The following is a 23,934-nucleotide window of genomic DNA, read 5'->3' on the forward strand; positions in this document are numbered from 1 at the left end:
TGGTCATGGGGTGGTTGGATTGAAGGGTTTGTTTCCTTGCTGAGTGACTCTATGACTTTATAGCTTTCAACAATGAAATCTGAATTCAGCATCAGACTCACCAATACAATAAAACATCTACACTCTAGGTAATCTCAATCATTCCTAGTTTCTAGATTTCTCAATGGCAGGCACGACTGTTTGCACATTATACAAAAAATGCACTTCATTATGGAAATATTTCATTGGCTGACTCACTCTACAATGCAGGGTTCAAAATCTCACATAACTGACTCTGGTGCCGAAATTTTTTAAAATGTGATTATCATAAACTTAAAACACAATAATGGTGCGCAATACAACGAAAATATATTGAGTGTGCGCACAAAGAGGCAGGTTTATTTTCCTCAATGCTTTGAGGTGTGTCTAGCAGGTAGAATTTTAGATGTTGTGCGGCCTTTAAACTTTGGTATTCAGGTCATCAATTCGTGTACAGTCAGCAGTATGCAAATGAGGCTCCGAGACCTGAACCGAAATGAATGATTCTATTTATGAAGAACCAAAAATTTAAGTTTATTTCACATCGACATTTGGGGAAGCCCAAATCATATTTCCAATGCACTCAAGTGCGTGTGTATTTTTGGGTGCGAGTCCACCGATATTTTACGCGTTACTATTATCGCGCTCTTAATAATAATGCATTTGAAGTTTTGTTTGTTTTACAGAAATTTGCTGTCATTAAAGGCTAGAACATTGCCAAGCCAAAAAGAATACTGGGTCACTGAAGGAGACGTGAGGGGAGATGGCGAAAAAAGTTGATCAGAGGTTGTTTAAAGGAGGGAACTTATCCAGTAAGCTTATGGAAATGAACGAGATCAGCTTTAGAAAGGATATTCATTCTCAGCCATTCAAGAAAAGAGTGGAAGGGGTTCTTTCTGTTGGGTTGAGAAAGGTGGATTGTGAGTGTGGGAGGTGTCCCCAGGGAGCTGCCACTCAGTTCAGGGAAGGTGTGCCTCCCATTGGGCTCGGTTCAGACACGCCTATGCGTTCCAAGTTCAACATTCTGCGCCTTCTTTTTTCAGTCAGCTTTTGCTTATTCACTCGGCCGGTTTTGAGTCCGCCCCCTAACCCGGCGAATCTCTGGCTCAGGGAGCAGTCCCGTTCCTCTCCAGCAAGCTGGCCGGTTCTCCGTATAGCGCAGGCTCCTCTCTTTCCAACATGTCATCGGTATTCCGGCCGGGAAGTACGTCCACCGCCTCGGAAAGCTCTTATTACGAGAGCATCCGACGGTCCGGCTCTCCCAATCCAGTATTCGCTGTCAACGACCAGAAATCGTACATCACAGTTGGGAGTCCCACCAGCGTTGGTACAGTATACCAGCTTGGAAACAGCCCACAGAGCACCACCCTGATTCTTGGACAGGTGAGTCACTCCCCCAGCTTCTCATTACTCACGCTCGTGTAAAACAACTTTTTAATGCAAGTCTTTACTGACTGCTGGATAAATAGACTGTTGTAAAGTGATATGCTCACAATATTCTTAATTTTGGTTTATGAATCACAGATTCCGTACGGTGTGGAAGCAGGCAATTAGTCACATCAAATCTACACCTACCCTCCAAAAAGCATCCTAGCCAAATCCCTCTCCCCCCCCCCCCCCCCCAACTCTATCCCTATAATCCTGCATTCCCCATGGCTAACCCACTTAGCCTCCGCGCCCCTGGTCATTATGGGCAATTTAGCATGACAAATCTGCCTAACCTGCTCATCTTTGGACTGTGGGAGGAAACTAGAGCACCTAGAGGAAAGCCATGCAAACATAGGGAGAATTTGCTAACTCCACACACAGTCGCCCAAGGGTGGAATCAATATTATATTTGTAGATTAGTAATTGCAAAAGTCTAGGCTATCAGCAGAAAGCACACCTTTGTATTTATCAGGTCAGCACAATGTGATTTTGCAACAGCTATTTATTGAATTTATGACAAGAAGTTAAGATTTGATTGGCAGAAATTAGCAGATGGTAGTGTGTCTGTGTGTGTGTGTGTGTGGGTGGGTGGGGCATCTACAATCCCTGATTCTTACATCAAACCTGTTGTCATTGATGATAATCATAAAAGGTGGTTAAGTCTCACTCACTTCCCTGTGTCCTAACCCTCCTTCCCAAACTTTTGAACTTCTGTTAATACCCATTACACTACTCTATCCCACCCACTTCCAAAATTGACAGGTCACAGAATCTACTAGACTGTTGAACTATGAAGTAATGGTAATAATGTGGGAAGATGTGCAGAAGTGGTGGATTTCTCATTTCAGGATCTGTTTAGTGCTCGTTTTCACCTGTCAATCTCCACCTCCATGTAGGAACATGTTTTCAGATCGGGCGTCACTCTCCACCTGTGGGCATTAGTCTGGTTCGGTGAGAATTTCCTCTGCTTATTGACAGTTCCAGAACCTCGGGAAGTCCCTATCCACTTTCCATAGTGTGAAGGCTGACGAGTGGTTTGATCACAATTTTGTTCTAATTGACTCTAAAGTAGTCATACTCTTGGGAGCCTATATGATAATAAGGCAATGCCCTGATATAATGACACTATAGAATTTTAAGGGTGCAAGTAAATCCATGTTGTTAATCACCTTGAGATATATAAGCATGAATGGATGACAAACCAAAGTGGCCCAAGGTTCTAGTGCTGGCATCTCCTGTCCTAAGGCCTTAAAGATAATCTTTCCATCTATAATAAGCAAATACGTTGAAATATTTCATTTAATTTGGAAAAAAGTACTGGCATCAGCTGTGGAAAATGAACTGGAGCAAAAGTGACAGTGCGCACTAAGATTGTTAATACTGGAGTGTTCATCTCTTTTTATTAATCTTTCAATACTACATCTTCAAGTGTGCACGGTTGATATTGGAATAATCTCAGCACAAATTCACATTGTTAAATTGTGGTGCATTGTCTGTAATTTCTCCATCCTTTTGATTTGCAATCTTAATTGAGGATGAGGACTCATTAAGTCCGTCAAGTTGAGTCAAAATATGTGTTGTAACCCCAATTTCAACTTCCCAATGCTACTTAATAAAATATCCAGCTAAGTGGATTCCTTTTAATAGTAAAGTGAGCTATTCCAGTTGTTTCATATCTCTCTGATTTGTTGCTTTATTCAGTATGGTCTGTTTACTGATCCTGATGACTTAGCTTCTCAAATAAATTGGAATGATTTAACAAAAGGAAATATTCCAGATGTCAGATATTTAACGTAAAAACAGAAGTGACAGAAAGTGCTGAAGAAATGTAACAGGACTAGCAGCTCCTGTGGAGAGTGGAACGTTAATATTTTCAGTCGAGCATGACTTCTTTGGAACTGAAGTGATGGTTGGAAAAGTGATGGGTTTTCATGTAGGAGCAAATGGAACAGAAGGGGTCAGGAGAAGGTTAGAGTGCAAACAAGATCAGAGATCTCACATGTTACAGAAAAGAAGGCAAAGGGAACAGTAATGATTGGAAAGAGGGGCAGATCCAGAAAAGGTGTTAATCGTGAGTTTTACTGACAGAATGTAACTGAAAGCAAAACCAAGACATTGTGGGTGGCAGAGTAGGAGGACAAGTGAAGCACAAGTAAGGACAGAGTTCATGGTTTGATGGTAGCATCATGCTGGTGGTGGAATGTGTGGACATAAGTTTGCACCTTGAGTGCTGTGAATTTGTATTGCATTTGCTTTTGTTTTTGCTCCCAACAGCCCAATAACTCTCTGGCTAGAAATGTGAGGTTGAGCAGAATTCAATGTTGAATCCAGAAAATTGTGAAATGCCTAAACAGAAAATTAGGTCTTGATATTCCAGTTTTATTGGACCGCTGCAGTAGGTCCAGGGCAGAAATGTGACCATGAAAGCAAGCTAGTGTACTAAAATTGCAAGCAGCCTGAAGTTCCAACATCTGCAATTGGTTTTTATTCAGGGTCATAATTATGGATTGAATGGAGATGCTCTGCATGGTGATCTCTCAGTCTGAAATGAATTTCCACAATGTCGAAGCAATGTGTTGTGAGCAGTGAACACAGTAGAGTGAATTAAATGAAGTACAAATAAAGTTACCATTTCACCTGAAAGGAGCTGGGGTAATTTTTCAGAGTCCAGTGAACTCATTACAGAATTGATGAAGAGTCACTGGACTCAAAACAGTTAATTGCTTTCTCCCCACATACGCTGCCAGATCTGCTGAGTTTCTCCAGTATTTTCTGTTTTTGTTCCTGCAGTATCATCTCCTTCTATCCCTAAATCCAATCTTGTTCCTCTTTCCTTATTTACATGTTATCCTTTACAAATGCCATTTGCAGGTATTGAATCAGTTGCTATTGAATTGTTTGCAAAAAAACAGCTTTATAACTCTACCACATGACTTATTAGTTGCCCAGCTCTGTTTATTCAGATCACCCAGCTGGCATTAAGTTATGTGAGTCAGAATGTTCTTCATCGAAGTGTCCACTTTTCAACACTGCCAACTTCTGCCAAAACATCACTTGTAGTGAAGTGCAAATGGATTTGTGGGACATTGCAAAATAGACTGCTATATTTCTATAGACTACAGTGGCGACTATTACACTTCAGAAGTTCTTTATTGGCTGCAAAACATCCTTTGAAATGACAAGTGTATGAAAAGCTCTACATAAATGCTGTTGCTTGCCATCTCTTTTGTGACGTGCTTTTGGACTTTTTTTAGATTTACTTACAGTGTGGAAACAGGCCCTTCGGCCCAACAAGTCCACACCGACCCACCGAAGCGCAACCCACCCATATCCCTACAATTACCCCTTACCTAACACTACGGGCAACTTAGCATGGCCAATTCACCTGACCCGCACATCTTTGGACTGTGGGAGGAAACCGGAGCACCCGGAGGAAACCCACGCAGACACGGGGAGAATGTGCAAACTCCACACAGTCAGTCGCCTGAGTCGGCAATTGAACCCGGGTCTCAGGCGCTGTGAGACAGCAGTGCTAACCACTGTGCCACCGTGCCACCCAAAATTTTGTTAAAGGTGTGATAAAAATACTAATTACTGTCGGTAGGATCATAGGGATTTAATAATGGATTATCGAATTAATAAAGACAACAGTTAAGAAATTGCTCCAACAATTGCTAGCTCATCTGATCAATATTAATTTGAACTTCTAACAAAGTATCGCTTGCAGAGTGGGAGTAATTCGGAGGAACTCACAGACCAGCAATTTTTAACATGTAATATGTGACTCAAAGGTATTCAAGGGAGTTTTAAATGGAAGTAATTATCATCATTAGCTTCAATGGGAAATTTTTAATTGAAGGATTCCGCTGTGGCAACTCATTTCTGTTCTGATACTTGATGAAATGCATTTTTACAAAATGCAAGGTTATAAAGATTATTTGCTGATGTGGTATTGTTTAAGCACATACTGTAACTCCCAAGCAAATTTTGGCACTACTTCAAATACTGAAGTGATCTCAGAATTATAGATGTAAGACTGGTTTCACCTAATTATCTGTGTTGTCATAAAGGTATATCTGAAAATGGTAGATCCTGCCAATAAATGTTAAATACAATGTTTGTGCATAGTGAGCAAAGAAAGAAGCATATCAAAGGGAATTGGCTTGTATTCCCAAATGATGGTCCACTTCAGTGTTTTTACCACCAAGTGACTGAAGAATTGCAATATAATTCCATGATTTGGAGATGCCAGTGTTGGATTGGGGTGTACAAATTTAAAAATCACACAATGCCAAGTTATAGTCCAACAGGTTAATTTGGAAGCTGGTGCTTCCAAATAAATCTGTTGGACTATAACCTGGTGTTGTGTGATTTTTAACCTAATATAATTCCAAATCAGGATGATGTGACTTGGAGGGGAACCTGCAGTTGGTGGTGTTCGCGTGCATCTGCTCTTCTCCTTTTTTAAGTGTTTTTTTTCTTTCTTTTTTTATTCTGCCCTTTTGCAACTATGCTCCATCCCTGAAAAAAGCTGTGGCCAAGATACAAACTGAGAGCTTAAAGCAAGATGGAATTTATTTTTGATCCACAGTCCCTCTTGAAAATTTGTTCTAATAGCAGCCTATGTTTAGCTTCCACTTGAACTTGCACACTGAATCACATGAAGATGAAGTTATAAAAGAAATCCCCTGATTTACCACGTAACTGAAGTTAAAACTTATTTCCTGTCAGTTGGATACATTCACTGACTTCAAGAGCAATTGTTGCTGATCAAAACAATTCCCCTCTGAAATAATTCCACCGAAGCCAGCATTCTGTCACCAAGTCACCCAGTAATTACATGTGGAGAGTCCTTGACACTGATCCAGCTCCCTCAGAGCCAACTGTCAGTGTGAACAGATCCTGTGGCACTCCTATTTTTTTTTTTGTTTTTTTTTTTCTTTTTTTCTCCCACTACCAATGGAAGGTGTTATTGAAGGAAACATGCTGAGTTATTGTAGAGCATACATAAAATGGTACACACTGCTGTCATTATGTGCCACTGGTAAAGGGAGTGAATGTTTAAGGTGGTGGATAAGATGTCATGCTTTTTGAGTATTGTTAGAGCTGCACTCTTGTGGGCAGTATTTCATCATATCTTTTGCCTTAGAGATAGTAGATAAGCTTTGTGGAGTCAAGAGATGAGTAAATCACCGCAGAACACTCAACCTCTGGCTGCCTTTGCAGCTACAGTGACTTACAGTTGTCCCTGTTCAGTTCTGGCCAATGGTAACCTCATGAAGTTGATGGTGGGGTCTTCACTTATTCTAATACCATTGAATAGTAATCGTAGACTGTTGAATTCTGTCTTATTGAAGATGGTTATTGTCTGACACTTATGTGGTGTAAATGTTACTGACTACTTATCAGCCTAAGCTGGATATTATCAGGTCATGCTGCAGAGAGACTTAGACTGTTCAGTGTCTGAGGTGTAATGAGTGGTGTTGAAAATTTGTACAACCATCAAAGTCATGCATATTTCTGACCTTAGGGTGGAGGCAGGTCATTGATGAAGCAGCTGGGAACCCCTGCAGAAATATTCTGAGGCTGAGATGATTGGCCTGCAAAAACTACAATTGTCCTTTTTGTGGTAGATCTGACTGCAACTAGTGGAGGGTTTCCTGATCCATGATATTTTCTGTTTTGCTTGGGCTTCCTGCCGCATTACTCTGTAAAACTGCCTTGAAGGCTAGGGCAGCCATTCTCACTTTGTGCTTTCCCCCTTTACCTTCTGTTTCTTTCATCTCCATCCCTTTAGTTCACTATTCTCAGTCCTCCGCCCATCCTTCACTTTAATTTCATTCCCTCCTTTCACAATTACTTTCTTTCTTGTTTGGCTCCTATCTTCCTCTTGTTTTTCTATGTCTCCCCTTTCATCAATTCCCTTCTTTTCAGTTTAATTATCTATTTTTCTCTCATTTATTGCTTTTGCTACCTTCCTCTCTCAGTCTCTCTGTCTTTCTCTCTTTTTATCTCTTTTAGTGCCCTCTATGCTCTCCCTTCCCCATATTCATTATTCCTTACCGTTGTTGCTCCAGGAAATGTTTATATATGGAATGGTTCACTTGTCCTTTCTGGTTAAACAATTTTGCAGTTTTAAGACATGGAGAAGGTATTTTAACTGACACTTACCTGAGGCAAGGCAGTCTGTAATCATAGTAACATGATTAGCTGCTAAGGACTGCCGGGTAAAATACTTTCAGTGTGAAACATGTAGCTAAACCGTATATTCCTTTAATTTTCCAATCACTTCAAAGATTCTTGTGTAAAATCTTTCATGTTTGATGTGAAAGGTGGCACTACACATCAGCTCAGTGTATTTTCTTTTAAAAAAGTTTGTTCCTAACAGTGAACCTCACTTGGAATTCACTTCCTGAGGAAATTGAACCTCCTTATCTATTTACAGTGTCTGGCTTGGAACTTGTTTCTCTGGTGTACTGAAGTGTAACTTATCAGAGAAGTGCTTTGCCTGTGAAATTGGGGTCATGTTAAGTAGGAGAACATAAATCATTCACTCTTGATTCTCAGTCTCGCACATGGGCAATAAAGCTATACAATGGAGGCTGTGCACTTCCTCAGAAGGTGCATAACTCCAGAATGTGTTTATTGTCTCTACAGCAGAAGATGAATGGAAGCAGAGGGCATTCTTTGTGGTTTTGGAGAAAGGACAGAAAAAAATTGGACTCAAAAGATTAGGTATTATAATTCCGTATGAATAAAAATCACTTGGGCAGTTGAAAGACAGTTGCTACACATGAAATTACCTCAGTAAGAGTCAACAGTGTGCATGGATGTGAGAATGTAAAACTAATTACTACCTAAAATAGCTTATCCTTTTAAAAGAAGAGAGGGGAAAATTGGAGGATGACTTTATGAAATTACACTGCAAAGAGTTGTATAAATATATTCAACTAATTGGAAAAGTGGGCTGGACTTTATGCAGCCAATCACAATGGGGATCATGGTTGCTGGGCTACTTCAGTATTGAGAGGCTCTGTGCCAGTCTCCAGGTGGCAGCAAAACCTCCTTCAATTAAGCCGGAGGGCACAAAGGATAGGCATAAGATTCACAATCCCTGCCAACTGCTCGTTAATGAACCAACTGACATCCATTATTCATGAGTTCAGTTTAGTGCTAAAGTTCAGTGGCAGCTACTTCAAACTAAATTGAGTTTTGACAAGGTGACACATTAAGCTAGTACGGTGATGGTGATTATGAAGTCCTCTTACCAATATTTAGGCCAGCATCGTGCACAGAATTGCCATTTGTGAACGCAGAGTGTTGCAGCTGCAAGAAGAAGGCCATCAGACCAAGGCCTGTTGGGAGAAGGTGCATGGTTGAAGGAAATGGCAGTCACCATGAAACTTCAGCTGCTCGATAAGAGGTCGCTTATGGATGAATAAGAATCCAATGAAAATTCACAGGATATCATAGTCCAAAGGCCATTAAATGAAACCGTAATGGATGTGGAAGTTGATACAGGGACATCAGTTACATGATACCCAAATCTCTACGCTATCAAAAATTGAATCTGCATCAGTTGGAGAAATCATGAATAGCATTAAAAAGGTATAGAGAAGAGGAAATTCCTGAAATGAGAAGGATGCTGGTTTCAGTCACCTACAAGAAGCAATGAGCAAAAATTATCATTGTCTTAGTGAACTCTCAAAAACTAGCCTTACTGAGAGAGAATTGATTAAAACCATCGAAGTTAAATTGGCAGGAGATTTTTCACATAGAAGTAAAATTCACAACACAAGACAATGTGACCAACAGATACGGTGAGGTATGTGGCAAAACTAGTCACCCTATTCAAAGTTTAAGGTCAACCAATGAGTTTAGAGGAAATTCAAACCAGTTTATTGCCGAGCTTGTTAAGCACCATATGCCCTAAAGGAGAAAATACAAGAGCTGAAAAGACTGGAGGCAGAGAGCAGTATCGTAAAAGTTGAACAGAATATTTGGGCTTTGCGGTAGTATCAAAGGCAAGATTGGAGAATTATGTGGGGAATATAAAGTAAGTGTAAATCAGGTAGAACAACAGAATCCAACTGATCATTTGCCAAATGTCAAGGATCTGTTTGCTAGGCTGATACGAGGCCAGCTTTTCAGTGCTCTGTATTTTATTTGACAAATGCCCATCTACAACCTGAATTGAATTCAATGCTGTTTGAGCTCATGGAATTTTTCCAGAGCTGATGAATTTTGCAAGGAGTTCAGGGTGAAGAGTATTATTGGGATGACATTATTAGCTCAGCTCCCAATGGCTAGACTCCTGATGAAGAAGATGGTCCAATGTTTGGAAAAACATTGGGTTCAAGTGAAGGCGGTCAACTGTGAAATGTTTAAAATTCTTTGGGTCACAGGGTAAACAAAGATGGGTGAAATCCTACCCAGAGTAAAGTTCAAGCAACGTGCTTAACTTTCAGAATATTTCTGAGCTCATTTTGTTTTAGGATCTATTCAATCATTATGGTAAAATTTCAGGATATAGCAGCTTATTGCTGTCAAAAGTGGGTGTGGTTTGTCTCCCTCTGACAGTTCTGCGCTATGAAAGAACTACCAAATTTGTCAATCTTTATGCATGCATTGAATGAAATTGTGAAGGAAAGCAAAAAAGTCGACACAACACTCAAGTTGTGTAACAGTAAATTGGAAGATGGTTCAATGCTTGTACAGTACAATAAGTCAGTATCTCAGGGAGTGATAATGGCACAGACTGCCACTCCAGCCTTTTTTTAAACATAAAAAAGGGAGGTTTGCGTTTGAGAGGAAATTTTGCTCAGGCCTTCCTCAGAAATGCAGCACCTATAGTTCCATCTGACAATTCTTTTGTAGCATAGAACTGACAGAGGGAGTTAAATCACACCCAATTTTCATAGCAGAGAGTTGATGTATCCTGAAATTTAAAGATCTGGATGACCACACCAACAACTACTGTCAAACCTTAAATCTATAAGGTAGGTATGGTGCTAGGGTGCTGGGAGAGTACAGGGTTAGTGTGCCCAGGTAGATAGGGTGCTTGTAAATAGAATGCCTGATAAGCAGAGTCCCAGCTGGAGAAGGGGAGGGTGTCAACTGTTTGGGATGCCAGCAGGGGGTTCGGGTGCATGGATGCAAAATGGCAGGTATTTGCTTAGGATAGGTTGATGTGGGGTGAAGAAATCTGATCTGGTGGGGAGTTGTCAGGTCTGGGGGTATTTTCAAGGCTACCATTGCAGAGTAGGGGAGGGAAGTGGATGTTGGGCCCAGTGGTAGCAGCGTGAGGGACAGGGGGTTTGGAGGTCACGGGCCAGGTTGGGTCTGATGGGGTTTCAGTCCAGTAAAAGGGAGGTTGGGGTTCTAATTAGGGCAGTGGTGTCAGTATTGGGGTTAGGGTTGCGAGGTGTGTAAGACCTTTTGGCATCCAGTGAATCTCTAGTCCCGGCGCAGGGGAAGGAAGTGGTGTTGGGTCTCGGGGTGCAGACTTTGCTGCATGGGAAGGGGACGTTGGATCAGTTCTGGAGTTGGTGAATGAGATAAGTATGGTATCTGTTTAACAGTTACTCAACAGTTAGACTATGTACTGAATCATCTAACCTTTCCTCAGTGGCTATTTTATTTAATTTCATTGGAATTATCCAGTCTCCAATTTTTATGGAGACTTTGTAGGCTTCCAGGTGTGGTGCAGTTACCCAGCGGAACATTCAATTTCCTGAACAATCCTTTGGAGTGTGCTATGTTGGGGATTTCACAGGATCCCCATGCGCAACTCCCATCCACACCAGAATAATAACTATTTGGCCAGCAGAACAAATATGTCCAAAAAGATTAAGGAAGCATATCGTGCAACTTCATGAAGAGTATATGAGGTGACCACTTATGTTTGATAATGGTGAGGAGAGATGATTACATTTGCCCCAAACATACTCTTTGCAAATGAGGGAAATTTGCTGAGAGAATGAGTACAATAATTTCATAAATACTTGTCTGGTCATAGTTTCACAACCAAACTGATTGTAAGCCATTGACGGCCATTTTAAATCCAAGGTTGCAGAATCTACTTTGGCTGCAATCTGAATGCAGAGATGGGTTTTGGTTTTGACTGTTTCTAAGTATCATATTAAGAAGAAATGTTCAAGAATTATTGTTTTATCGATGGGATGTCTAGACGTTCATCTGATCTGGCTTTAATGGAACAACTTGTAAGGTGCTGTCTTTGGTGGCCATGGTTGGACAGAAGACAATGAAACAGTGTAAAATATGTTAAGCTGTCTAGAAGCCACTCATGCTCCCTTTGCAACTGTGAAAGTAGCCAGCTAGAGTATGGCCGAGAGGACACATTGTTTTTACAAAATTTCAAGGACGACATCTGTTCACTGTGATAGCCGTTTGAAGCAGTTTTAGATATTCCCAATGAATCAGACAATAGTTAGTAAGACTTCAAATTTTGTGTAGTTTGATTGCCTCTTACATTTTCCTCAATTTTTGTTTGAAGGCATTTTTAGATTTTGTGAGAATAAAAGGGGTAAAGCACACGGTATTGTCCTTTTGAATGGAGCAGCAGAGCATACGGAACAAATCATTAATCACATACTTATTTAATAAATGCTGCATACAAACTGGAAAAAATTCATATATCGTTGAGTCTACTGATTTTTAAAAAACATTACTGTAACGCACCTCACCATACAGGTATCCCAGTAGTACATCAGCTGAATGGTTTCGTACAGGATTTCACTGCTGAAGCCACTTTTAGCACTAGCTGTGGAAGCAAAGCAATCCAGAGAGATAGAGAGTCAAGATAGGGACCATATGTGTGAGAGAGGTTTGCAGTTAAACAAAAAGCTAGAATGAAAGGTTACCATAAGTAGTTGAAGTGGCCATCAAGAAGAGTCATGACATACATGCTCATTGTACATATTTAGTCAAGCTGTTTGTTAGTGGAGAGGTTAGGTTTGTGAACATGTAGATCATGGTTTATCTTTAGAGATTCATGAAGGAAAAGGAATTTGTGAATAATCAAAGAGGTTGGTGAATTGCATGGATTAGACATGAGTGAAATAATAACAATAGTTACTCCAATACAAGCTGTGCTTGAAACCAGTTCACATCTCAATCAAATAGACATGTCTGATGAAGGGGAAATCCAGTTGAAGGACAAGGGTAAAATCAGTTATTGCTGGAGAAAGAATCTCCTTGGTTTCACACCAAGGGTCAGCAGCTCTGAATGTTTGGCTCAAGAAAGGAGGTATCCATTTAGGAGTAGGAATTCAATTGTTAAGTTAGATTTGTAAATAAATGGAAAATAAGAAGCGCAATAAATTGTTTGGGATTTTGAATATTATGTAAAATATTTGGCAAGGAGGAATAAGTGTAATAATATTATCTTTTAGTCATTTGTGTATATGTATGTATCAGAATAAACTGATGTAGTTTGGGTTGGTTTCCATACTTTGCATATTATTTTAGTTTGTCTGGCAAAGATAATACAGAAACTACCATGGGAAAATGTAGAACTGACAAAGGTGTTGAATAGACATTTTACCTGTCATTGTAGTAAAATCCCATTATATATCAGAAATTGAAAAAAATGGAGGATGTACCATGGTTATGGAACCTAAAGTTGTTAATTTTAGCAGGGGAAAATTACTGGAGAAATTTAAGGGCCTAAAAGCTAGAAACCCCCTAGGACCTGATTGTTCATGTTCTTGGATTTTAAAAGAGGTAGCTGCAAGGATTGATAGAAATATTGGCCAGGAATTTCCAAAATTCCCTAGATTCCAGAATGATCTCAACAGTTTGGAAGTTAGACAATGCAATGTATATATTCAAGAGAGGAGGGAAAGCGAAAATAATGAACCACACGTTAGTTAGCCTGAGATTAGTCATGAGAAAAATGTTGGAATCTGAGGAAATCTTAGTATGGTCATGCAGAGTTTTCATAGTTTTACAAAACTGGAGCAATGTTTGATAAATGTGTTTGGAGTTTTAGGAGGATGTAGCATGCACTTTAAATAAAAGGGAGACAGCTAGTGTAGTATATTTGAATGTCTAAAAGATATAAGGTGCTTCACAAAAGGTTAGTATGTAAGATTAAAAAAAACTGAATTTTGGGTAATATGAATGGATGATTGGTTAATGGATGGAAACATAGTAGAGATAAAAGGGACATTTGTAAGTTGCCAGGCAGCAATGTGAGAAGCACGAATACTTATGGCCCCATCTATTGACAAGATATATGTTGTGATTCTGTTCGCCGAGCTGGGAATTTGTGTTGCAGACATTTCGTTCCCTGTCTAGGTGACATCGTCAGTGCTTGGGAGCCTCCTTTTGAAGTGCTTTTGTGATCTTTTCTCCAATATTTAAACAGCAGCCAGGGTTTTGTAGGTATGGTGGCCCTCCATACTTTACTAGCAAATGTTGTCTTTGGGACGGTTCCATCCACAACAGTAGCCTGGCTGTTAGGGATGATTTTTATTTGAAGTTGAACAAAATGGTTGGGAGAATGTCTTGTCTCATGGTATCACTCTCTCACTGATCTTGTTAGGCCTACTTCTTCAGCGATGGAGGACCTCCATTTGGCCCTTCAGCTTTGGAACACTGTCTGTTGTCCATAACGCTATTGGCCAGTTTGGGGAAAATTATATCTGTGCACTTGGTTCCCCATGCCTGTGTCTCTCACCCCCCACTGAAGTTGACATCATGGTACTGAGTGCAATGGGGCAATTTTGCCTCCATCTCCATATCTAACGAAGCTGGCTTGGAGGCCATACAGCAAAGGGACACTATATTGCTTTCTGGGATGAGGGGGTTATGCTTGGAGGAGAAGCTCAGTAATTTGGGTCAATATTATCCTGAGTTTAGATGAATGTGAGGTTATTGAAATATATAAGATTCCGATGGAGCGTGGTAGAGTAAACCCAGAGGTTCTTTCTGCTGGCTGGGGAATCTAAAACATAACCAATTTCGATCATCTGTAACTAAGATGAGAAACTTCTAAACTTTGTATTGTAGATGGTTTAGATGCTCCATTATTTAGGATATTGGGATTGACAGTTGTTTAGGAATAAGAAATAAAGTTTTGGGGAATATGAGTGGATGATTGGTTAATGGATGGAAACATAGTAGGGATAAAAGGGCATTTTTAAGGTGCCAGGCTGGAATGTGGCAAACCCTAGTGCAGAGTCTGAATGGAGAGAGATGGGGAGTGGGCATGAATGTGGAGTTGATCAGCGATGATAATTTATGGTGAAATAGGTTAAAGGGTTCCTGAGGTTTACTCCTGCTCCAATTCAGATGTTCTTGTGTTTAAGGGAAAGTGGGCTACGTATTTTAGATTGAATATTTTGAATGCTGTTGGTTTTGTGTTTGGCAGGAAGAAAAACACAGCATTGTAATCTATTTAATTGCCACATTGTTATTCTATACCTCTGGTCAGTGCCTTCATCCTCACAGAGCATAAACTGCCACAGGCAGCTGTTGTGTTGGCATGCAACACAGCCTGTATCACCTGTTTTCTGGGTTATGTCACCTGGCTTCACAATGAAAAGAATAAAAACCTAAAGGTAGGAGGAAATAAACCAGCAAAGTGGCAGAAAATATACATGTCAGAGAAACAAAGAGGGAGCTTATAAGCAGGGAGTTCACAAAATCTCTTCAGATCTGGGAAGGGAATTGACAGAATGGATGGAAAAGACAATGTGAAGCAATATTGTTATTAACAGGACGGGGAGGATAGTTCAAGGCTAAGCTAACAGCATTTCAACAACTTGGTATTACAATTCTGACAGGATACTGCCTTTGTCTTTTTATCTTCTTCTACTGTACCTGGGATCACCACAATGCTGATTGATCTCCCTTCTCTAACACCCTGTGTTTTTCATTGTCTTACTGCATTCAAGTCTCTGGCCACTGCATCATTCCCTCTAGGTTTTGACTTTCCTCTTCTCCTTGGCAGCCCTCTCTTCATCACTGGCCTCAGCATAGCTCCTTCCTCTCCACACAGATGGCCTTACCATTTCAATCTCTTTCTGGTGACTAACTTCAAAACTCCATTATCCTTTTTGATCCTTGCCCTTTCTCAGTGCTTGAGATATTGAATTCAGGTCCTTAGTCAGAACAGAGAACATAGAACAGTATAGGAATAGGCCTTTCAGTTCTGCTGATCCCTTCTGCCTGCCCTTGGTCCATATCCTTCTATTCCTGCATATTCATGTGCTTGTCTAAAAGTCTCTTAAATGTATTGTATCTGCCTCCACCCTGGCAGCATGTTCCACACTCTACCACTCTCTGTGTTTAAAAAAAAATACTTTTGCCCCTCACATCTCCTTTAAACTTCCCCCTGTCACCTTCAATGCTTGCCCTAGTTTTAGACATTTCATCTCTGGGGGGGAGAAAAGATTCTGACCGTCAACCCTACCTATGCATCTCAAAATTTTATAGACTTCTATCAAGTCTCCCCTCTGCCTCCGCCACTCGAGAAAAAATAACCTGAGTTTTTTTTCACCTCTCCTTATAGTTCATACCCTCTAATCCATGCAGCATCCTGGCAAATCTCTTCTGCAACTTCTCCAAAGTCTCCACATCCATCCTGTAATTTGGCAACCAAAATTGAACACAGTACTCTAAGTGTGTCCTAACCAAAGTCTTATAATGCTGCAATGTGACATCCTGACTCATGTCATAGAGTTCTAGAGTTATAAAGATGTACAGCACGGAAACAGACCTTTCAATCCAACCCATCCATGCCGACCAGATATCCCAACACAATCTAGTCCCACCTGCCAGCACCTGGCCCATATACCTCCAAACCCTTCCTATTCATATACCCATCCAAATGCCTTTTAGAACATAGAACAATACAGTGCAGAACAGTCTCTTCGGCCCTCGATGTTGTGCCGACCTGTGAACTATTCTCGGCTTGTCCCCTTACACTATCCCAAAATCATCCATGTGCTTATCTAAGGATTGTTTAAATCCCCCTAATGTGGCTGAGTTGATTACATTAGCAGGTAGGGATTCCACACCCTTACCACTCTCTGCGTAAAGAACCCGCCTCTGATATCTGTCTTAAATCTATCACCCCTCAATTTGTAGTTATGCCCCCTTGTACAAGCTGACGTCATCATCCTAGGAAAAAGATTTTCACTGTCTACCCTATCTAATCCTCTGATCATCTTGTATGTCTCTATCAAATCCTCTCTTCTCCTTATTGCCAATGAGAACAGACCCAAGTCTCTCAGCCTTTCCTCCTAAGACCTTCCCTCCAAACCCGACAACCTCCTCTGCACCTTTTCCAATGCTTCCACATCCTTCCTGAAATATGGGGACCAGAACTGTACACAATATTCCAAGTGTGGCCGCACCAGCGTTTTGTATAGTTGCAGCATGATATTGCAGCTCCGGAACTCAATCCCTCTGCGAATGAAACCTAACACACTGTATGCCATGTCGTCTGCAAATTTACTAATCTATCCACCTATGCCACCTATAAAGATGACAAACAGCAGTGGTCCCAAAACAGATCCTTGTGGCACACTACTAGTAACTAGACTCCAGGCTGAATATTTTCCATCAACCATCACTCACTGCCTTCTTTCAGAAAGCCAGTTTCTAATCCCAACTGCTAAATCACGCAATCCCATGCCTCTGCATTTTCTCCAACAGCCTACCATGTGGAACCTTATCAAAAGTTTTACTGAAGTCCATGTATACCATGTCAACTGCCCTATCCTCATCTACGTGCTTGGTCACCTTCTCAAAAAATGCAGTGAGGTTTGTGAAACATAGCCTGCCCTTGATGAAACCAGGTTGACTATCTGAAATCAAATTGTTGCTTGCTAGATGGTTATAAATCTTATCTCTTATAATCCTTTCCAAAACCTTTCCTACAACTGAAGTAAGGCTCACTGGTCGATAATTACCTGGGTCATCTCTACTGCCCTTCTTGAACAAGGGCACAACATTTGCAATCCTCCAGTCCTCAGGTACTAAACCTGTATACAATGACAACTCAAAATCAAAGCCAAAGGCTCTGCTATCTTCTCCCTAGCTTCCCAGAGAATCCTCAGATAAATCCCATCTGGCCCAGGGATCTTGTCTACTTTCACTCCGAGAATTGATAACACCTGTGCATAACTAACTTCAATCCTTTCTAGTCTAATATCTCGGACCTCATTCTTCTCCTCAACAATATTCTCCTTTTCCTGAGTGATGATAAATGTTCGTTTAGCACCTCTCTGATTTCCACAGGGTCCACACTCAACTTCCCACTTCTGTCTTTGATTGGCCCAATTCCCACCCTAATCATCCTTGTATTCCTCACATACTGATAGAAAGCTTTAGGGTTCTCCTTTATTCTATTTGCTAAAGACTGCTCGTGTGCTCTCTTTGCTCTTCTTTTAAATCCTTCCTAGCTGATCTGTAACTCTCCATTGCCTCATCTGTACCATCTTGCCTCATCAACACATAAGCCCCTTCTTCGTAACAAGAGATGCAAATTCTGTTGTAAACCACAGTTCCCTTACCTTATCACTTCCTCCCTGTGTGACAGGGAAATCCCTATCAAGAACACGCAATATCTATTCCTTAAACCACCTCCACATTTCCATTATCTGCATCCCCTGCATTTTGCTACCCCATTCTATGCATCCTAATTCTTGCCTAATTGCATTATAATTGCCCTTTATCCCATCAATAACTCTTGACCTGTGGCATGTACCTATCCTTTTCCATCGCGAAACTAAACGTAACTGAATGATGGTCACTCTCTCCAAAGTGCTCAGCTACAACTAAATCAAACACCTGGCCTGGTTCATTACCAAGCACCAGATCCAGTGTGCCCTCCCCTCTTGTCGGCCCTTCAACATACTATGTCAGGAAACCCTCCTGTACACATTGGACATAAACTGATCCATCCGACATACTGGAATTATAGCATTTCCAGTCAATGGGGAAGTTAAAGTCCCCATAATGACCATCCTGTTCCTTTCACTCCTACCCAAAATAATTTTGCTAATCCTCTCTTTCACCTCCCTTGGGCTCTGCGGAGGCCTATAAAAAAACTCCAACCAATGTGACCTCTCCTCTCCTATTTCTTACCTCATCAAAAGTTCTCTCAGCCACCGTTATGCTATCCTTGACTAACAAGGCCATGCCTCCCCCCCCCCCCCCCCCTCTCCTTTTACCGCCTTGCCTGTTCTTAATGAAACATCTAAACCCTGGAACCTGCAACCTCCATTCCTCACCCTGCTATATCCATGTCTCCGAAATGGCCACAACCTCGAAGTCTAGGTACCCATCCATGTTGCAAGCTCACCTACCTTATTTCGGATAATTCTGGGCGCTGAAAGTTGAAATTTAAAATGTTGCAATTGTACCAGCCTCTACCACTTTCGCTGGCAGCTCATTCCATACACGTACCACCCTCTGTGTTGGAAAGGTTGCCTGGTAGGTCTCTTTTATATCTTTCCCCTGTCACCCTAAACCTATGCCCTCTAATTCTGAACTCTCCGACCCCAGGGAAAAGACTGCCTAATTACCCTATCCATGTCTCTCATAACTTTTTAAACCTCTGAGGTCACCCCTCGGTCTCCAACGCACCAGGGAAATCAGCCCCAGCCTGTTCAGCCTCTCCCTATAGATCAAATCCTCCAACTGGCAACATCCTTGTCAATCTTTTCTGAACCCTTTCAAGTTTCACATCTTTCAGATAGGAAGGAGTCCAGAATTGCATGCAATATTCCAACAGTGGCCTAACCAATGTCCTGTACAGCCGCAACATGACCTCCCAATTCCTGTACTCAATACTCTGACCAATAAAGGAAAGCATATCAAATGCCTTCTTCACTCTCCTATCTACCTGCGAGTCCACTTTCAAGGAGCTATGAACCTGTACTCCAAGGTCTCTTTGTTCAGCAACACTCCCTAGGTCCTTACCATTAAGTGTGTAAGTCCTGCTAAAGTTTGCTTTCCAAAAATGCAGCACCTCACATTTATCTGAATTAAACTTCATCTGCCACTCTTGTACTCAGTTCCCCAACCAATAAAGGCAAGTATTCCATGCAATTTCTTTACCACCCTATCTACTTGAGTGGCCAGTTTCAGGGAGCTATGGACTTGAACCCCAAGATCCCTCTGGACACCAATCCTGTTCAGAAACGCCATTAACTGAATACTCTTCCTGAATATTTGATCTTCCAAAGTGCAGCATTGCACAACTACTCAGATTAAACTCCATTTGCCACTTCTCCACCAATATCTGCAACTGATCTGAATCTCCCTGTATCCTTTGACAACCTCCTACACCATCCATAACGCCACCAATCTTTGTGTCTTCTGCAAACTTACTAACTCACCCATCTACACCTTCATCCAAGTAATTTATATATATCATAAACAGCAGAGTATGGATCCCTGAAGAAAACCACTAGTCACGGACGCCCAGCCTGAAAAACACCTTTCTAACGCTACCCCCTGTCTGCCATGGCCAAGCCAATTCTGAATCCATATGGTCAAGTGATTACGGATCCCCTGCATCTTAATCTTCTGGATGAGCCTATCATGAGGGACCTTGTCGAAAGCCTTTCTAGAATCCATGTAGACAATGTCCACCACCCTGCCTTCATCGATCACCTTTGTCACCTCCTCAAAAAATGCAACTAAGTTAGTAAGACATTACCGTCCTGCATAAAGTCCCTAATTAGGCCATGTTTTTCCAAATGCATGTAAATCCTATTCTAAGAACTCTCACCAATAACTTCCCAACCACTGACATGAGACTCACTGGTCTGTAATTTCCTGGATTATCCCTATTTCCCTTCTTGAATGGAGGAACAATATTAGCTACTTGCCAGTCCTCCAGGATCTCTCTGGTGGCTAGTGAGGATACAAAGATCTTGGTCAAAGCCTCAGCAATCTCCTCTCTTGTCTCTCTCAATAACCTGGGGTAGATACCATCAAGCCCTGAGAACTTATCCACCTTAATGCTCTTCAAGAGATCCATACCACTTTTCGAGTCATAGTCATAGAGCTGTATAACGTAGAAACAGACCCTTCGGTCCAACCCATACATGCTGACCAGATATCCTAAGTTAATCTAGTCCCATTTGTCAGCATTTGGCCAATATCCCTCTAAACCCTTCTTATTCATATACCCATTCACTGCTGGGTTAGACAGCTGTGCAGGTTTACGTTTCACTTCCCGCATGATCTCTGATTTGTCTCTCTTCCACCTTTTTAAAAAATGCTGTTGTTTTGATCTCTTTTTATTTTCTATACAATCAGAGAATTATACAGCATGGAATCAGACCCTTCAATGTTGAATTCCCTACTATCGACATCCTTGTAGTTACCATTGACCAGAAACTGAACTGGACTTACCATGTAAACACACTAGCCTCAAAACCAGGTCAGTGGCTAAAACTCCAGTGGTAAGTAATTCACCTCCTGACTCTCCAAAGCCTGTGCACCATCTACAAGGCACAAGTGAGGAATCTGATGGAATACTCCCCACTTGCCTTGGTCTAACTGGCAAATCTTTGGATTGTTTGAGGAAACCGGAGCACCCGGAGGAAACCCACGCAGGCACGGAGAATGTGCAAACTGTCTGTGTGGAGTTTGCATGTTCTCTCCGTGTCTGCATGGGTTTCCTCCAGGTACTCCAGTTTCCTCCCACATTCAAAAGATGTGCAGTTTGGGTGAATTGGCCATGCTAAATAGCCCATAGTGTTCAGGGATGTGTCAGTTAGGTGCATTAGTTGAGGTAAATGTGGAGTAATAGGGTAGGGGAGTAGGTCTGGATGGGTTATTCTTCAGAGTGTCAGTGTGGACTTGTTGGGCCAAAGGGCCTGTTTCCACACTGTAGGGAACCTATGATTCTATTCACCCAGAAGAAGAATATAAAGGATAGTAAGATTTGTGTGGAGCATGCTAATCTGCATTTTGAGATCAAGGAAACACTGAGCTTCAGTGGTGGAGGAGTGAATGCTTGTGAACATGTTACCAATCAAGCAGGCTGCTTTATCCTGGGTGGTGTTGAGCTTGTTACTGATGCAAATTACTCATATAGGATCTCACCCACATCTTCAGCCTCCAAGCACAAGCTCCCTTCTTTATCCTTAAGTGGTCCTACTTTCTCCCGAGTAATCCATTTGTTTTTAATGTATATTTAGAATGCCTTGGGATTCTCTTTCACCTTATTTGTGAAATAATAATCCTTGTGTGTGTGATGTGAGGACTTTTAGCCTTTTGAATCTCAAGATGTGGAAACTTCCTTAAAAAGTCTTATGGAATGAAATCATTTTCATTTGCCTTCGTGAAGAAGATCGACGATTGAATCATTTACAGATGGTCACGTGGTCCATTAAATCTGTGCTGGATCTCTGCAAGAGCAATTCAGCTAAATCTACACCCTTGTCTTTTTTTCTGCAATTTATTTTCGCTGCTGATAACTGTTGAATTCTCAATTTTCTTTCAACAGCTAAGATTCAACCTGGCTCCAATGCTATGGTGGCGCATTGTAGAATCTAGCAGCATGTGTGTTTGGAAAAGAAAGGTTACCCATAATTTAGTAGTTGACTGGATGAGGGTGTAACTGGCTAGGCAATTGACTCATGCTCATGATTAGACTCTTAATTCCATATTTTATGTTTATTTAATGGAATTCAAATTACATTATCTATTGTGGGAGATTTGAACCCAGCTCCCCAGAATATTACCTGGGTTACTGGATTAATAGCCCTCTGATAACACCACTAGGCCATCGCCTCCCCTCATGATTCCTTTGGTTTTTCTTTTGCACTGGTAAAGATGTAAGTTCTCATGGGAAGAGATTACATCATCAATATAGACTGAAATATCCCCACCTTGACAATAGTCATGATTATTTGTCCCTCCAGCTTCCCACAGTCAGTAATAGAGAGCAGGTTGGTGAATATTAGGTTGATCTAAATCAGTTAAGTACAGACAAATAAAGTGCTCTCTTCCACTTGCTGGGGTGTAGAAGACAGTGAGGGGTGGGGAGGGTTACTAACCAGAGCAAGGGGGCTCACAGGAGTGGTCCTCTTATTTATTGCCTGAGCAGGATAACCTGCTGGGCTTCTGCGCCATCCTTGACTTCCTTCCACCAATCTCAGAATTGTGGTTGGGTGGCAATTGGCCATTAACTTACCACCTAAAGGCCTGAATTGAGGTGAGAGCAGATCCTGCCCAATGCCTCATCCACTGCCCCTAAGGTTACAGATGGAATAGGAGTAAGCAGGTAGGAGGGGGGGATGGGGGGTAGGGGGGAGGCGGCGAAGGCATCTGACAAATTGAGCCAGTTGGGCAGAATTCACCAGTGAATCAAGAATTTATTTGTAATTGTAAACTTCTGTCCCTAAGTAACAAAGCAGCTCTATTCTACACTATTTCCTCAGTCAGACCATTGTAATCTTCAGTATTGCTGTGCACTTAATCTTGGCTAATCTTTCAGTGCTGCACTGGAAAATGCCATTTTATGGATAATACAGTCATTTATGAATATATGAAATATTAAACCAAACCTAATCTGGCAACTTAGTAGTTATTTAAGACTTTAAGTCCCATCTCTTTCACCAAATCTTTATGATTTGGAGATGCCAGTGTTGGACTGGGGTGTATTCTAACAGATGAAAGCCTCAACAAACAATTAAGGTATTATTCAATGCATAATTTTAGTTACATCACACTGTAAACTTTTGCTATAAATTCTGTGTCTGACAATTGTGTCCTCCACAACCACCTGATGAACGAGCGTCGCTCTGAAAGCTAGTGCTTCCAATTAAACCTATTGGACTATAACCTGGTGTTGTGATTTTTAACCAAATCTTTAGTCATGCATTTTAATAACTCCATGTTTGGCATCACTCTTTGATTACATTTCTGTGTCACATATTGGGATATTTAAATGCACTATTCTGATGCAAGTTGCATTTTCAGTGTTTGGCTTTTTTGAAGTTTTTCGCTTGGTTCAATTGTAAGCATTCTTTTGACGTGATCATTAGAGTATAGTGTAAGGCCTGCTTCTTGAGCACCTAATCTAATCTGAGACTTAAGTGCAGTACTAAGGAAGTGTTGCATTATCAGAAGAGAACTCTTTTTCAGATGAAGAATTCAATGGAAGGTTCATCTGTCCATAAGGGATGTAAAAGATCTCACGGATCCTTCTCATGTGTCCTAGCTAACATACTTCGCTCACTCAAATATCTCCAATAGCTCTTGAGCTCCAAATTTGGCATTCCTGTTGTGTTAAAATTAATAGTTATGACGTAATCAATGATTCCAGAAAATATTTTCCCATGCCGTTGAAACTGCGGGTTTCTTTAACAGACCACTCCCTTTTAGACTCAAAGGCATTTAAAAAACAAGTTTTTTTTTTAAATTGCCTGACCACTCCTGTCTGATTTATCATGACTTCTCTTCTGTTCTTGACAACATCCTATACAAAAG

The 23,934-nt window shown here is 41.1% G+C and overlaps 1 protein-coding gene across 1 annotated transcript in view; it reads left to right on the forward strand.

The window, feature by feature from the left end:
- Positions 1-1,030: 1,030 nt before the first annotated feature.
- The window catches only part of pof1b (POF1B actin binding protein), an 85,880-nt gene continuing 62,976 nt past the window's right edge, over positions 1,031-23,934 (forward strand). Inside the window, exon 1 of the mRNA XM_060832652.1 lies at positions 1,031-1,401. Coding sequence (XP_060688635.1) covers positions 1,198-1,401 — 204 coding nt within the window. The 5' untranslated portion in view covers positions 1,031-1,197. The remainder of the gene's footprint in view (positions 1,402-23,934) is intronic.

This window comes from Hemiscyllium ocellatum, chromosome 11 (genome assembly GCF_020745735.1).
Source record: "Hemiscyllium ocellatum isolate sHemOce1 chromosome 11, sHemOce1.pat.X.cur, whole genome shotgun sequence".
NCBI lineage: Eukaryota > Metazoa > Chordata > Chondrichthyes > Orectolobiformes > Hemiscylliidae > Hemiscyllium > Hemiscyllium ocellatum.